We start from the raw sequence: 16,850 nt of genomic DNA on the forward strand, positions 1-16,850 counted from the left end.
CTGCTAATTCAGCCACTGCTGCTACTACTACAGCCACTGCTACTGCTACTACTACATCCACTGCTGCTACTACTACATCCACTGCTGCTGCTACTACAGCCACTGCTGCTGCTGCTGCTACTACAGCCACTGCTGCTACTACTACAGCCACTGCTGCTGCTACTACAGCCACTGCTGCTACTACTACAGCCACTGCTACTGCAGCAGCAGTGGCTGTAGTAGTAGCAGTGGATGTAGTAGCAGCAGCAGTGGCTGTAGTAGTAGCAGCAGTGGCTGTAGTAGCAGCAGCAGTGGATGTAGTAGTAGCAGCAGTGGATGTAGTAGTAGCAGCAGCAGCAGTGGCTGCAGTAGCAGCAGCAGTGGCTGTAGTAGCAGCAGCAGCAGCAGTGGCTGTAGTAGTAGCAGTAGCAGTGGCTGTAGTAGTAGCAGCAGTGGCTGCAGTAGCAGCAGCAGTGGCTGTAGTAGCAGCAGTAGCAGCGGTGGCTGTAGTAGTAGCAGTAGCAGTGGCTGTAGTAGTAGCAGCAGTGGCTGTAGTAGCAGCAGCAGTGGCTGTAGTAGTAGCAGCAGTGGCTGTAGTAGCAGCAGCAGCAGCAGTGGCTGTAGTAGCAGCAGCAGTGGATGTAGTAGTAGCAGCAGCAGTGGATGTAGTAGCAGTACTACATCCACTGCTGCTGCTACTACTACATCCACTGCTGCTGCTACTGCTACTACATCCACTGCTGCTGCTACTACTACATCCACTGCTGCTGCTACTGCTACTACATCCACTGCTACTACTACTACATCCACTGCTGCTGCTACTACTACATCCACTGCTGCTACTACTACTACATCCACTGCTGCTGCTACTACAGCCACTGCTGCTGCTACTGCTACTACAGCCACTGCTGCTACTACAGCCACTGCTACTGCTACTACTACAGCCACTGCTGCTGCTACTACAGCCACTGCTGCTACTACTACAGCCACTGCTACTGCTACTACTACAGCCACTGCTGCTGCTACTGCAGCCACTGCTACTACTACAGCCACTGCTGCTGCTGCTACTACTACAGCCACTGCTGCTGCTGCTACTACTACATCCACTGCTGCTGCTACTGCTACTACAGCCACTGCTGCTACTGCTACTACAGCCACTGCTACATCCACTGCTGCTGCTACTGCTACTACAGCCACTGCTGCTACTACAGCCACTGCTACTGCTGCTACTACAGCCACTGCTGCTACTACAGCCACTGCTGCTACGACAGCCACTGCTGCTACTGCTGCTACTACAGCCACTGCTACTGCTACTACATCCACTGCTGCTGCTACTGCTACTACAGCCACTGCTGCTACTACAGCCACTGCTGTTACTGCTACTACAGCCACTGCTACTACTACATCCACTGCTGCTGCTACTGCTACTACAGCCACTGCTGCTACTACAGCCACTGCTACTGCTGCTACTACAGCCACTGCTGCTACTACAGCCACTGCTGCTACTGCTGCTACTACAGCCACTGCTACTGCTACTACAGCCACTGCTGCTACTGCTGCTACTACAGCCACTGCTGCTGCTACTACAGCCACTGCTACTGCTACTACAGCCACTGCTACTGCTACTACAGCCACTGCTGCTACTACAGCCACTGCTGCTGCTACTACTACATCCACTGCTGCTACTGCTACTACTACAGCCACTGCTGCTGCTACTACTACAGCCACTGCTACTGCTACTACAGCCACTGCTACTGCTACTACAGCCACTGCTGCTGCTACTACAGCCACTGCTGCTGCTACTACTACATCCACTGCTGCTACTGCTACTACTACAGCCACTGCTGCTGCTACTACTACAGCCACTGCTGCTGCTACTACAGCCACTGCTACTGCTACTACAGCCACTGCTACTGCTACTACTACAGCCACTGCTGCTGCTGCTACTACAGCCACTGCTGCTACTGCTGCTACTACAGCCACTGCTGCTGCTACTACAGCCACTGCTACTGCTGCTACTACAGCCACTGCTGCTACAGCCACTGCTACTACTACAGCCACTGCTGCTGCTGCTACTACAGCCACTGCTGCTACTACAGCCACTGCTGCTACTGCTACTACAGCCACTACTGCTGCTACTACAGCCACTGCTGCTACTACTACAGCCACTGCTGCTACTACTACATCCACTGCTGCTGCTACTACAGCCACTGCTGCTGCTACTGCTACTACAGCCACTGCTGCTACTACTACAGCCACTGCTGCTGCTACTACAGCCACTGCTGCTACTACTACATCCACTGCTGCTGCTACTACAGCCACTGCTGCTGCTACTACAGCCACTGCTGCTACTACTACAGCCACTGCTGCTGCTACTACATCCACTGCTGCTGCTACTGCTACTACAGCCACTGCTGCTGCTACTACTACATCCACTGCTGCTGCTACTGCTACTACAGCCACTGCTGCTACTACAGCCACTGCTGCTACTGCTACTACAGCCACTGCTACTACTACATCCACTGCTGCTGCTACTACAGCCACTGCTGCTGCTACTACTACATCCACTGCTGCTGCTACTGCTACTACAGCCACTGCTGCTACTACAGCCACTGCTGCTACTGCTACTACAGCCACTGCTACTACTACATCCACTGCTGCTACTACAGCCACTGCTACTGCTGCTACTACAGCCACTGCTGCTACTACAGCCACTGCTGCTACTGCTGCTACTACAGCCACTGCTGCTACTACAGCCACTGCTGCTACTGCTGCTACTACAGCCACTGCTGCTGCTACTACAGCCACTGCTGCTGCTACTACTACAGCCACTGCTGCTACTGCTGCTACTACAGCCACTGCTGCTGCTACTACAGCCACTGCTGCTGCTACTACTACAGCCACTGCTGCTACTACTACGTCCACTGCTGCTGCTGCTACAGCCACTGCTGCTGCTACTACTACATCCACTGCTGCTGCTGCTACTACTACAGCCACTGCTGCTGCTACTACTGCAGCCACTGCTGCTGCTACTACAGCCACTGCTGCTGCTGCTGCTACTACAGCCACTGCTGCTGCTACTACTGCAGCCACTGCTGCTGCTACTACAGCCACTGCTGCTGCTGCTGCTACTACAGCCACTGCTGCTGCTGCTGCTACTACAGCCACTGCTGCTACTACAGCCACTGCTGCTACTACTACAGCCACTGCTACTGCTGCTACTACTACAGCCACTGCTACTGCTGCTACTACTGCCACTGCTGCTACTACTACAGCCACTGCTGCTGCTACTACAGCCACTGCTGCTACTACTACAGCCACTGCTACTGCTACTACTACAGCCACTACTGCTGCTACTGCAGCCACTGCTACAGCCACTGCTACTACTACTACAGCCACTGCTACTACTACTACTACTACAGCCACTGCTGCTGCTGCTACTACTACAGCCACTGCTGATACCACTTCTACTACTGCTGCTGCTACTACAGCTGCTGCTGCTACTACAGCCACTGTTGCTACAGCCACTGCTGATACCACTACTACTACTTCTCCTACTGCTGTTACTCCTACTACTACTACTATCCCTGATGCTGCTCCTCCTACTGCTGTTGCTACTACCTGGAAGTAGCCATCCAACACGGTCCTGATCTCCAGCCGGCGCTCTGCAGGACTACTGGAGTGGAGGGTATGCACCATTGCAGTCAGGCACTGCAGGGTCAGCCGTAGCAGCGTGGGGTCCTTGGGGTTGGAGGAGGTCCGGAGGCACCAGGCTCGGAGTACAGAAAGAAGGTCCTCCACAGACTGCAGGGTGATGGAGAGCAGGCCGTTCTTCTGGAATGTATAGATACCGTACATATGAGTTAACACACACACACACACAATTCTGAAGAGAGGTACAGTAAGAGTGCTTTACCTTGCTGCCACTGATGACAGCCCCTTGGAGATGGACCAATCGGAGAGCGAGGTCCTCTGGGATCTGCTGGCTGTCCTGCAGGCTGTCTGTGAACCAACGACACATTGATGATTGTTGTTTTGACAGGCTGTCTGTGAACCACATATTGATGGTTGGTGTTTTGATGACATGGTAATCTAGCCTGAGCATCAGTTTGTACCATCATGCCAACTCCTTGTCGCTCACTGTCATACTAAAAGGTTAGGCTTGACAATGAGCAATGGAGTTGACAAGAGCACTTACAGATCTGAGACCAGGCTACAGAAGGAGACAACAGGCCTGTGACCAGGCTACAGAAGGAGACAACAGGCCTGGGACCAGGCTACAGAAGGAGACAACAGGCCTGGGACCAGGCTACAGAAGGAGACAACAGGCCTGGGACCAATCAATCAATACATTGTACAGTCGTGGCCAAAAGTTTTGAGAATGACACAAATACTAATTTTCACAAAGTTTGCTGCCTCAGTTTGTATGATGGCAATTTGCATATACTCCAGAATGTTATGAAGAGTGATCAGATGAATTGCAATTAATGGCAAAGTCCCTCTTTGCCATGCAAATGAACCGAATGCCAAAACAAGGATTTCCACTGCATTTCAGCCATGCCACAAAAGGACCCAGACCTTAATCCCATTGAGAACTTGTGGTCAATCCTCAAGAGGCGGGTGGACAAACAAACAACCCACAAATTCTGACAAACTCCAAGCATTGATTATGTAAGAATGGTCTGCCATCAGTCAGGATGTGGCCCAGAAGTTAATTGACAGCATGCCAGGGCGGATTGCAGAGGTCTTGAAAAAGAAGGGTCAACACTGCAAATATTGATTCTTTGCATCAACTTCATGTAATTGTCAATAAAAGCCTGACACTTATGAAATGCTTGTAATTATCCTTTAATTATAATTATACAGTATTCCATAGTAACATCTGACAAAAACATCTAAAGACACTGAAGCAGCCAACTTCGTGGAAATGAATATTTGTGTCATTCTCAAAACGTTTGGCCACGACTGTACAAGACAGAATGCACAGCCAGTACACTGTGATGTCATAAAGAGATGTGGAAATCCAAGGGACACTGGGACAGCATTGAGAAATAGCAGGATGTGGGTTGAGCCCTCATTAGGCAAGGTTATGTATCAAGACAATGGAGATGCCATAAGCCTTAGTAATAGGTCCAACAACAGCTAGCAGTATTATACACACCAGAGGCTGAGCCCACTGGGCTCTGGTCAAAAGCACTGCACTATATAGGGAATACGGTGCCCACTGGGCTCTGGTCAAAAGCACTGCACTATTTAGGGAATACGGTGCCCACTGGGCTCTGGTCAAAAGCACTGCACTATATAGGGAATACAATGCCCACTGGGCTCTGGTCAAAAGCACTGCACTATATAGGGAATACAGTGCCCACTGGGATGCAGCTCAACCCCTTCCCTCTCTCAATAGCATGGTGTTAACAGTCAGGTCGAGCTTCCTGTAATCTACAGACTCAACTTGTCCAGACAGGTTTCCCACATGGTTTACAGATTAGCTCCGTGCTAATCAAAGGACACTAGCAACAGAAGTGTTTAATCAACTAAGATCCCAGTGAGAGAACACGGCTAATTAGAAAATAACATCATTCACTTTAGATCAAGACAGAACATATCGACTGGACTCTTGCCCACTGTGTTTCTCCAAAGGCAGAAAAGTACATAAGTAGATATATATGAATAGAGGTAGTTAATATACACAGAGATATATATGAATAGACGTAGTTAATACACAGAGATATATATGAATAGACGTAGTTAATACACAGAGATATATATGAATAGACGTAGTTATATACACAGAGATATATATGAATAGACATAGTTAATACACAGAGATATATATGAATAGACGTAGTTAATATACAGAGATATATATGAATAGACATAGTTAATACACAGAGATATATATGAATAGACGTATTTATATACACAGAGATATATATGAATAGACTTAGTTATATACACAGAGATATATATGAATAGACATAGTTAGTATACAGAGATATATATGAATAGACATAGTTAATACACAGAGATATATATGAATAGACGTAGTTAATATACAGAGATATATATGAATAGACATAATTAGTATACAGAGATATATATGAATAGACATAGTTAGTATACAGAGATATATATGAATAGACATAGTTAATACACAGAGATATATATGAATAGACGTAGTTATATACACAGAGATATATATGAATAGACATAGTTAGTATACAGAGATATATATGAATAGACATAGTTAATACACAGAGATATATATGAATAGATATAGTTAATACACAGAGATATACAGTGCCTTGCGAAAGTATTCGGCCCCCTTGAATTTTGCGACCTTTTGCCACATTTCAGGCTTCAAACATAAAGATATAAAACTGTATTTTTTTGTGAAGAATCAACAACAAGTGGGACACAATCATGAAGTGGAACGACATTTATTGGATATTTCAAACTTTTTTAACAAATCAAAAACTGAAAAATTGGGCGTGCAAAATGATTCAGCCCCCTTAAGTTAATACTTTGTAGCGCCACCTTTTGCTGCGATTACAGCTGTAAGTCGCTTGGGGTATGTCTCTATCAGTTTTGCACATCGAGAGACTGAAATGTTTTCCCATTCCTCCTTGCAAAACAGCTCGAGCTCAGTGAGGTTGGATGGAGAGCATTTGTGAACAGCAGTTTTCAGTTCTTTCCACAGATTCTCGATTGGATTCAGGTCTGGACTTTGACTTGGCCATTCTAACACCTGGATATGTTTATTTTTGGACCATTCCATTGTAGATTTTGCTTTATGTTTTGGATCATTGTCTTGTTGGAAGACAAATCTCCGTCCCAGTCTCAGGTCTTTTAAAGACTCCATCAGGTTTTCTTCCAGAATGGTCCTGTATTTGGCTCCATCCAACTTCCCATCAATTTTAACCATCTTCCCTGTCCCTGCTGAAGAAAAGCAGGCCCAAACCATGATGCTGCCACCACCATGTTTGACAGTGGGGATGGTGTTTTCAGCTGTGTTGCTTTTACGCCAAACATAACGTTTTGCATTGTTGCCAAAAAGTTCAATTTTGGTTTCATCTGACCAGAGCACCTTCTTCCACATGTTTGGTGTGTCTCCCAGGTGTCTTGTGGCAAACTTTAAATAACACTTTTTATGGATATCTTTAAGAAATGGCTTTCTTCTTGCCACTCTTCCATAAAGGCCAGATTTGTGCAATATACGACTGATTGTTGTCCTATGGACAGAGTCTCCCATCTCAGCTGTAGATCTCTGCAGTTCATCCAGAGTGATCATGGGCCTCTTGGCTGCATCTCTGATCAGTCTTCTCCTTGTATGAGCTGAAAGTTTAGAAGGACGGCCAGGTCTTGGTAGATTTGCAGTGGTCTGATACTCCTTCCATTTCAATATTATCGCTTGCACAGTGCTCCTTGGGATGTTTAAAGCTTGGGAAATCTTGTTGTATCCAAATCCGGCTTTAAACTTCTTCACAACAGTATCTCGGACCTGCCTGGTGTGTTCCTTGTTCTTCATGATGCTCTCTGCGCTTTTAACGGACCTCTGAGACTATCACAGTGCAGGTGCATTTATACGGAGACTTGATTACACACAGGTGGATTGTATTTATCATCATTAGTCATTTAGGTCAACATTGGATCATTCAGAGATCCTCACTGAACTTCTGGAGAGAGTTTGCTGCACTGAAAGTAAAGGGGCTGAATCATTTTGCATGCCCAATTTTTCAGTTTTTGATTTGTTAAAAAAGTTTGAAATATCCAATAAATGTTATTCCACTTCATGATTGTGTCCCACTTGTTGTTGATTCTTCACAAAAAAATACAGTTTTATATCTTTATGTTTGAAGCCTGAAATGTGGCAAAAGGTCGCAAAGTTCAAGGGGGCCAAATACTTTTGCAAGGCACTGTATATGAATAGAGGTAGTTAATATATACAGAGATATATATGAATAGACGGGTGCTGAATGAAGTGGGACTCAGTGGAAGCTGTTTTGAGGAAGGAGTAGTACAATTGGGACCATAGGCTGTAAGAGAGAAGTTACTCAGGATAGTGTGGTGTAGGAGGGAGGCCTGGAGTGAGTGAGTGAGTGAGTGAGTGAGTGAGTGAGTGAGTGAGTGAGTGAGTGAGTGAGAGAGAGAGAGAGTGGTGCCTCACCATGGAATAGAGCAGGCAGCTCCTCTGGTAAGGGGAGAGGGGAGAACTTATACTTGCTCCTCTCCACCATGCTCACCTCCTCCCTAAAAAAAAAAAAAACCCACACACACATATTTACAGCAGGCCTACAGACTTGGCCTCCGTACCAAAAAGCATCCTATTCCCCATGTAGTTCCCCACAGGGCTCTGGTCTAAAGTAGTGCACTATATAGGGAATAGTGTGCCATTTGGGATGCACCCTTAAGGAGACAGAGATAAGAGCTGTTGCAGCAACACCGTCATCCACTACAGATGAACATGCAGAGATAAGGCCTTGGGTTGGGTTTATACAGTCTGCCCTCGACATGGTCCTTCACCACACACACAAAGACACAGACATACTGACACACACAGTCCAACGGGCGGTCTCCACCCAGCTTCAAAACACACACAGTTCAGCAGGTGGTCTCCACCCAGCTTCAAAACACACACAGTCCAACGGGCGGTCTCCACCCAGCTTCAAAACACACACAGTTCAACGGGTGGTCTCCACCCAGCTTCAAAACACACACAGTCCAACAGGCGGTCTCCACCCAGCTTCAAAACACACACAGTCCAACAGGCGGTCTCCACCCAGCTTCAAAACACACACAGTCCAACGGGCGGTCTCCACCCAGCTTCAAAACACACACAGTCCAACATGCGGTCTCCACCCAGCTTCAAAACACACACAGTTCAACGGGTGGTCTCCACCCAGCTTCAAAACACACACAGTCCAACAGGCGGTCTCCACCCAGCTTCAAAACGCACACAGTCCAACGGGTGGTCTCCACCCAGCTTCAAAACACACACTGTCCAACAGGCGGTCTCCACCCAGCTTCAAAACACACACAGTCCAACAGTCGGTCTCCACCCAGCTTCAAAACACACACAGTCCAACAGTCGGTCTCCACCCAGCTTCAAAACACACACAGTCCAACAGTCGGTCTCCACCCAGCTTCAAAACATGGGTAGGGAGCGCACGTACACACGGACGTACACACGCACGTACACACGCACGTACACATGCACGTACACACACACGCACCCTGTCAGGCGTCTCCTCCATGTATTATAAGGGTCAAAGAGACTTTCCAACAGCATTAGGCCATACTGAATCACTGTCTGAAGGGACGACTGATCCGCAGGCTGCTTCTTCAGCTGAAACACACACACATATTTACTTGACCTTGAGAGGGCTTTTAAAACAAAGACATCTCAGAGCAAATAATAACAAACACAGCTACACACTTTTACTAAATAAACATTCCTCTTTAAGAAACTCTTCACTTCTAAATACACATTACTATTTATGACTCTTCACTTCTAAATACACATTACTATTTATGACTCTTCACTTCTAAATACACATTACTATTTATGACTCTTCACTTCTAAATACACATTACTATTTATGACTCTTCACTTCTAAATACACATTACTATTTATGACTCTTCACTTCTAAATACACATTACTATTTATGACACTTCACTTCTAAATACACATTCCTATTTATGACTCTTCACTTCTAAATACACATTCCTAATTATGACTCTTCACTTCTAAATACACATTCCTATTTATGACTCTTCACTTCTAAATACACATTCCTATTTATGACTCTTCACTTCTAAATACACATTACTATTTATGACTCTTCACTTCTAAATACACATTCCTATTTATGACTCTTCACTTCTAAATACACATTACTATTTATGACACTCTTCACAAACAATACTGACAATATAGACACATTCCACAACACAATGCACAGGTCAGCCACACACCCACCCCTCTATTCTCAGGAAACCAGTTCTGTTTCTTTTAGGTGGAAAAATGTAATGTGGATTTATAGGATAGTATTCTTCTCATCTCCACTGCATTATCTGGCTCAATAGACAGTATATTATCATTCTGGCTCAATAGACAGTATATTATCATTCTGGCTCAATAGACAGTATATTATCATTCTGGCTCAATAGACAGTATATTATCATTCTGGCTCAATAGACAGTATATTATAATTCTGGCTCAATAGACAGTTTATTATCATTCAGGCTCAATAGACAGTATATTATCATTCTGGCGCAATAGACAGTATATTATCATTCTGTCTCAATAGACAGTATATTATCATTCTGGCTCAATAGACAGTATATTATCATTCTGGCTCAATAGACAGTATATTATCATTCTGGCTCAATAGACAGTTTATTATCATTCAGGCTCAATAGACAGTATATTATCATTCAGGCTCAATAGTCATTCAGGCTCAATATCATTCAGGCTCAATAGACAGTATATTATCATTCTGGCTCAATAGACAGTATATTATCATTCTGGCTCAATAGACAGTATATTATCATTCTGGCTCAATAGACAGTATATTATCATTCTGGCTCAATAGACAGTATATTATCATTCTGGCTCAAAAGTAAAAGTATATTAATCTAGAGTATGAATGAGTGATATAGTATAGTTTGCAGATCCTCCATTGTTGAAAATTACTAATGTGTAACTTAAGTGTGTGTGTGTGTGTGTGTATATGAGGTTCATCTAGGGTTGTGTCTTACCTGAGTCAAGCAGAAGTTTAACAGTTTAATGGTCTCGAAGACAACGCCTGGGGTCTTCTCTGGGTCAATGTTTTCCATATTCCTGAAGAACAGAGAGACTCAGATCATTAAATTGTCACCAATCTTTCTCTGATCTCACTGTTATCTAGCATGAGCTTCTAGCAGATTTTTTCTTGTTATCTAGCATCAGCTTCTAGCAGATTTTTTTCATGTTATCTAGCATGAGCTTCTAGCAGATCTTTTCATGTTTTCTAGCATCAGCTTCTAGCAGATTTGTTCTTGTTATCTAGCATCAGTCATGGGTAGAAATGATGGGCAGAGTCATTCAACAAAGGGGTGAACTGAGGGTCATAGAACATATAAGGTCTACCTGCAGACGATAATGAAGAACTTAATAAGCAGCAGGGGGTGCAGGGTGCTGTTGTTACTGTCGCCCCCAGAGAGGTGCAAGGTGCTGTTGTTACTGTCGCCCCCAGAGAGGTGCAGGGTGCTGTTGTTACTGTCGCCCCCAGAGAGGTGCAGGGTGCTGTTGTTACTGTCGCCCCCAGAGAGGTGCAGGGTGCTGTTGTTACTGTCGCCCCCAGAGGGGTGCAGGGTGCTGTTGTTACTGTCGCCCCCAGAGGGGTGCAGGGTGCTGTTGTTACTGTCGCCCCCAGAGAGGAGCAAGGTGCTGTTGTTACTGTCGCCCCCAGAGAGGTGCAGGGTGCTGTTGTTACTGTCGCCCCCAGAGAGGTGCAGGGTGCTGTTGTTACTGTCGCCCCCAGAGAGGTGCAGGGTGCTGCTGTTACTGTCGCCCCCAGAGGGGTGCAGGGTGCTGTTGTTACTGTCGCCCCCAGAGGGGTGCAGGGTGCTGTTGTTACTGTCGCCCCCAGAGAGGAGCAGGGTGCTGTTGTTACTGTCGCCCCCAGAGAGGAGCAGGGTGCTGTTGTTACTGTCGCCCCCAGAGAGGTGAATGGCACTGTGTGATAGCTGGTCACTGAGGAACACCAGTATGTCCCTGGGTACGAGGGGAACTTCCGCAATATAGTTCTCCAGCCTGAGAATGTAGGAAAGAGGGAGGGGAAGAGGAAGGGGAGAAGAGGGAGGAGGAAGAGGGGAGGGAAGAGGGAGAGGGAGGGAAAGTGAGAGGAAGGGGAGGAGAGGGAAGAGGAAGGGGAGAAGGGAAGAGGGAGAAAGAGGAAAGAGGGAGAGAGAAGGAAGAGGAAATAGGGAGGGGAGCGGGAAGGGGAGAGGAAAGAGGGAGGGGAGCGGGAAGGAGAGCGGGAAGAGAAAGGGGAGCAGGAAGAGGAGAATGGGTCGGGGAGAACAGGTGGTGGAGAGGAGCGGAGTGGGGAAGAGGAAGGCGAGAGGACGAAGAAGAGATGAGAGAGAGGATGGTGCTGTTTTACTACTTTACTATAAACATGTCAAAATTACACCTCTGGATTGGTAATAAGGTTAGAGTTCACCCAACTCAGTCTGACACAAACCACCTGTAGCCTACAGTATGCCTCCCTCAGCAGGGATTTGGTAACATATTGATGAATTAAAGAAAGAACCTGCCTGCACACTAATAACGCTCCTATAATGTGATGTGCGTACAACAATGTGACTTTCAATGTTACTTTCAAAATGTCAATGAGGTTATCCCATCTGTGAAAGAGAGCCCTTCACTATGGACAAAATGTATATTTTATTGACATTTTGAAAGTGTAGATTACTGTGAAGTAATGTTGTTTATTTTCTATTTCAGCTCAACCTTCACTTTCTATCATCTCCTAACATGTTTTAGCATGGCTCATTATGTTGCCTAATTGGTGGGTGTGGCTAATTGGTGGGTGTGGCTAATTGGTGGGTGTGGCTAATTGGCACGTGGTCCTGCGATGTGTAATCAGGGCCTGTGTTTCCCTGAAGGCGTTTCCTGACTGTGTGGAAGAGACTGTGTTTATTTTAGCCCCCAGCCATGTGAATTTACTTTCCAAGTCTGCAGTTTATTTAAAATGAAGTACTTTTACAACTGTCTCATTGCTCAGATCCACTTTGAAGCCTTTTAGATGACAAGGTATCAGCCAGCTGGTCACACACCCTGTGACCAGTGCCCTGAGGTTTCCCCTTGTCACAGATCTAGGATCTGGTCAAACGTAGTACAGGGAATAGATTGCAATTTGGGACGAAGGAAATACATTTGAGCCAATCAGTCAACTCACCTGCGAGGCTCCAGTGACTGCACATCAACAAGCTTCTCAAAGGAAGCCACAAAAGCCTCCAGCCACTGCTGCAGGCAGCCCTCATTTTTCTGCAGGAGGAGAGGAGGGGAAGAGAGACAGAGGATGAGTCTCCGGTCATACTGGCACAAGTCTGATCTGGGTTGATGTGATTGATGCTTCTCGGTACAACACCAAGGGAAAATCCCTGGCAACATTTGTTGCAGGGCAATAACATTTTCTGATTCTGAAGTCACACGTGCAGAATTAGTAAACACAACATGGCAAAAGCACAGTGCACGTGGACCAGTGCACGTGGACCAGTGCACGTGGACCAGTGCACGTTAACATTCTGTTAAAAGGACTGTACCCTGTGGTTGATGTTTTCTGATCACCGTGCTAACAGGTTGTCCTTATGCCGTGTGTTACACTCAGACTCTAAACAACAACCTGAGGGGGCTGACGTCTTGTTTTTGCAACAGGAAGTTACAGCAACCTTACGAAAGTGATGGCACATTCAGGAGCATATGAGATAATGCATTCAAGCCTTTTTTCTAAATAGTAGGCCCTATGGCTGAAAAAAACGACCACGAAAGTAACAAGCTACACATTTCTTTATAGGCCAAATAAATAAAACATTGGTTAAGTCATGTACATTATTTATGCACAAAGAATGTGACTTCCTTTCATCATCAATCGACTTATCCATCCTTAACTCCATTAAATACTGTGCTTTAAATGGAAAGGGACAGGGTGACAGGCCTTCAACTATCATACAGGGACATTTATACAGAGTTCTACTGTAGGTCTATAACACAGGGACATGTATACAGAGTTCTACTGTAGGTCTATAACACAGGGACATGTATACAGAGTTCTACTGTAGGTCTATAACACAGGGACATGTATACAGAGTTCTACTGTAGGTCTATAACACAGGGACATGTATACAGAGTTCTACTGTAGGTCTATAACACAGGGACATGTATACAGAGTTCTACTGTAGGTCTATAACACAGGGACATGTATACAGAGTTCTACTGTAGGTCTATAACACAGGGACATGTATACAGAGTTCTACTGTAGGTCTATAACACAGGGACATGTATACAGAGTTCTACTGTAGGTCTATAACACAGGGACATGTATACAGAGTTCTACTGTAGGTCTATAACACAGGGACATGTATACAGAGTTCTACTGTAGGTCTATAACACAGGGACATTTATACAGAGTTATACTGTAGGTCTATAACACAGGGACATGTATACAGAGTTCTACTGTAGGTCCTATAACACAGGGACATGTATACAGAGTTCTACTGTAGGTCTATTACACAGGGACATGTATACAGAGTTCTACTGTAGGTCTATAACACAGAGACATGTATACAGAGTTCTACTGTAGGTCTATAACACAGGGACATGTATACAGAGTTCTTCTGTAAGTTCTGTCAATATTGCAGCTCTTATCTGCCTCATCATATCCTGCTACTCTCCTCCTATCAAGTCACACTACGTTTCCCATCTCTCACATAGCCTCATCTAGCCTGGTCCCAGATCTGTTTCCCATCTCTCACATAGCCTCATCTAGCCTGGTCCCAGATCTGTTTCCCATCTCTCACATAGCCTCATCTAGCCTGGTCCCAGATCTGTTTCCCATCTCTTACATAGCCTCAACTAGCCTGGTCCCAGATCTGTCTGTGCTCTTTCCTACTCCATTGCTGTCATTGTCAAGCCAAGGAGTTGGCAAGCGAGCAGAAACAGACTGGAACCCAGGCTACTATTGACTAAACACCTAGAGCACCACAGAGAGACTACTAGAGTAGAGTACTATCTACTATTGATGTCACTAAACAACTAGAGCACCACAGAGAGACTCTACTATTGATGTCACTAAACAACTAGAGCACCACAGAGAGACTACTATTGATGTCACTAAACAACTAGAGCACCACAGAGAGACTGTGTACTATCTACTATTGATGTCACTAAACAACACTAGCACCACAGAGAGACTGAGTACTATCTACTATTGATGTCACTAAACAACACTAGCACCACACAGAGACTGAGTACTATCTACTATTGATGTCACTAAACAACTAGAGCACCACAGAGACTGAGTACTATCTACTATTGATGTCACTAAACAACTAGAGCACCACAGAGAGACTGAGTACTATCTACTATTGATGTCACTAAACAACTACAGCACCACAGAGAGACTCTACTATTGATGTCACTAAACAACTAGAGCACCACAGAGAGACTGTGTACTATCTACTATTGATGTCACTAAACAACACTAGCACCACAGAGAGACTGAGTACTATCTACTAATGATGTCACTAAACAACTAGAGCATCACAGACTGAGTACTATCTACTATTGCAGTGTGGCTCAGTATAAGCCTCCCTCACCCTATCAACATATCAATCTATCTTGGGAACATATGTTATCAGACGTAGAGATAGAGGTCAGTGGTAACATTCATTGATGTGCAACTGACGTCTCACGTTCAAATCATCTAAGAACATCTAGTGATGGTGCACTGTGACAGAGACACTTTAAACCTAGTTTGCTAGCGCCATTACAGTCACACAGAGACATGCTACATCAGCTCAGCTTTCTACTAGGGAGAAAAGAAACAGCATGGTGTTGAAGTGAAGACCTTCCCCTGACTTCACACAGAGACATGCTACATCAGCTCAGCTTTCTACTAGGGAGAAAAGAAACAGCATGGTGTTGAAGTGAAGACCTTCCCCTGACTTCACACAGAGACATGCTACATCAGCTCAGCTTTCTACTAGGGAGAAAATAAACAGCATGGTGTTGAAGTGAAGACCTTCCCCTGACTTCACACAGAGACATGCTACATCAGCTCAGCTTTCTACTAGGGAGAAAATAAACAGCATGGTGTTGAAGTGAAGACCTTCCCCTGACTTCACACAGAGACATGCTACATCAGCTCAGCTTTCTACTAGGGAGAAAAGAAACAGCATGGTGTTGAAGTGAAGACCTGACCCTGACTTCACACAGAGCCCGACGTTAGAGAGACGCAAAGCCTTCTTCACGTGAGAACGAGGAGTGTTATTTTCTTCCACACATCAGGCGGTGTGTGGAGTGAGGGACTACAGTTCCCACAAGGGCCAACCTGACTCATTACACCCAAACAACATCAGGTGACACCACATGACCTGACAATTAGTCAGGCACTTCCCTATGGAACGCCTACTTCTACTGCTGCTAGTTTAGTAGTGAACCATGCCTCGTTGATGCTTGCAGCCTGACAGACGCCCACGGGCCCCTATAGAGGAAGTTAGCTACATTGTCAACAGCTGGCAGCCGCACCAATATGGCTGCAAGGCACAATCCAAAACATACTTCAGAAACCCCCCGTTTAAAGATCACTACTACTGGCAAATGTGTAACTTCAACAAACGTCTTTTGAAATCAGCAGAGGCAACGCAACAGATGTGAAATCCAACATACACTAAGATGCAGTGCATCAATGTGAGTGGCTGAACATCTTCTATCTTCACGTTTTCTGTAATCAATCTAGAATGAAATTATAATATTAGCCTACCAGTTGACTGTCATTTGTGGGCCAGTCCATGTCTCATTGCATGTGTCTGGGAGGGCAGGGAGAAGGGGTTCAGAGGAACCCAGTCTCAGTGAGCCCTCCTGGGTCCTAGGTTATCAGGGAGTCCAGAGTCAGAACAGTAGGTCCAGACCAGGCCCACAGGGTGCTTCAGCTCCTCAGAGTAGTAAGTAGCACATCGCTTCTAATCAGCACTAGTGTCTGTCGGTCTCCAGCCCGCTCTCCTAATCAGCACTAGTGTCTGTCTGTCCGTCTGTCGCTTACTCACTCCGTCTCTCTCTCCTTCTGTCAAGCAACCAGGAAATGTCAAGTCACTATAACC

General features: G+C 45.6%; 1 protein-coding gene across 1 annotated transcript in view; it reads right to left on the bottom strand.

Annotated features, from left to right (window-relative positions):
• Positions 1–16,850, bottom strand: part of LOC139404929 (neurobeachin-like protein 2) — a 133,181-nt gene that overhangs the window by 96,021 nt on the left and 20,310 nt on the right. Inside the window, exons 3-9 of the mRNA XM_071147468.1 lie at positions 12,929–13,017; positions 11,113–11,778; positions 10,743–10,824; positions 9,213–9,325; positions 8,147–8,229; positions 3,896–3,981; positions 3,601–3,813 (exon numbers count right to left, since the gene is read on the bottom strand). Coding sequence (XP_071003569.1) covers positions 3,601–3,813; positions 3,896–3,981; positions 8,147–8,229; positions 9,213–9,325; positions 10,743–10,824; positions 11,113–11,778; positions 12,929–13,017 — 1,332 coding nt within the window. The remainder of the gene's footprint in view (positions 1–3,600; positions 3,814–3,895; positions 3,982–8,146; positions 8,230–9,212; positions 9,326–10,742; positions 10,825–11,112; positions 11,779–12,928; positions 13,018–16,850) is intronic.

Source organism: Oncorhynchus clarkii, unplaced genomic scaffold (genome assembly GCF_045791955.1).
Source record: "Oncorhynchus clarkii lewisi isolate Uvic-CL-2024 unplaced genomic scaffold, UVic_Ocla_1.0 unplaced_contig_10383_pilon_pilon, whole genome shotgun sequence".
Classification (NCBI taxonomy): domain Eukaryota; kingdom Metazoa; phylum Chordata; class Actinopteri; order Salmoniformes; family Salmonidae; genus Oncorhynchus; species Oncorhynchus clarkii.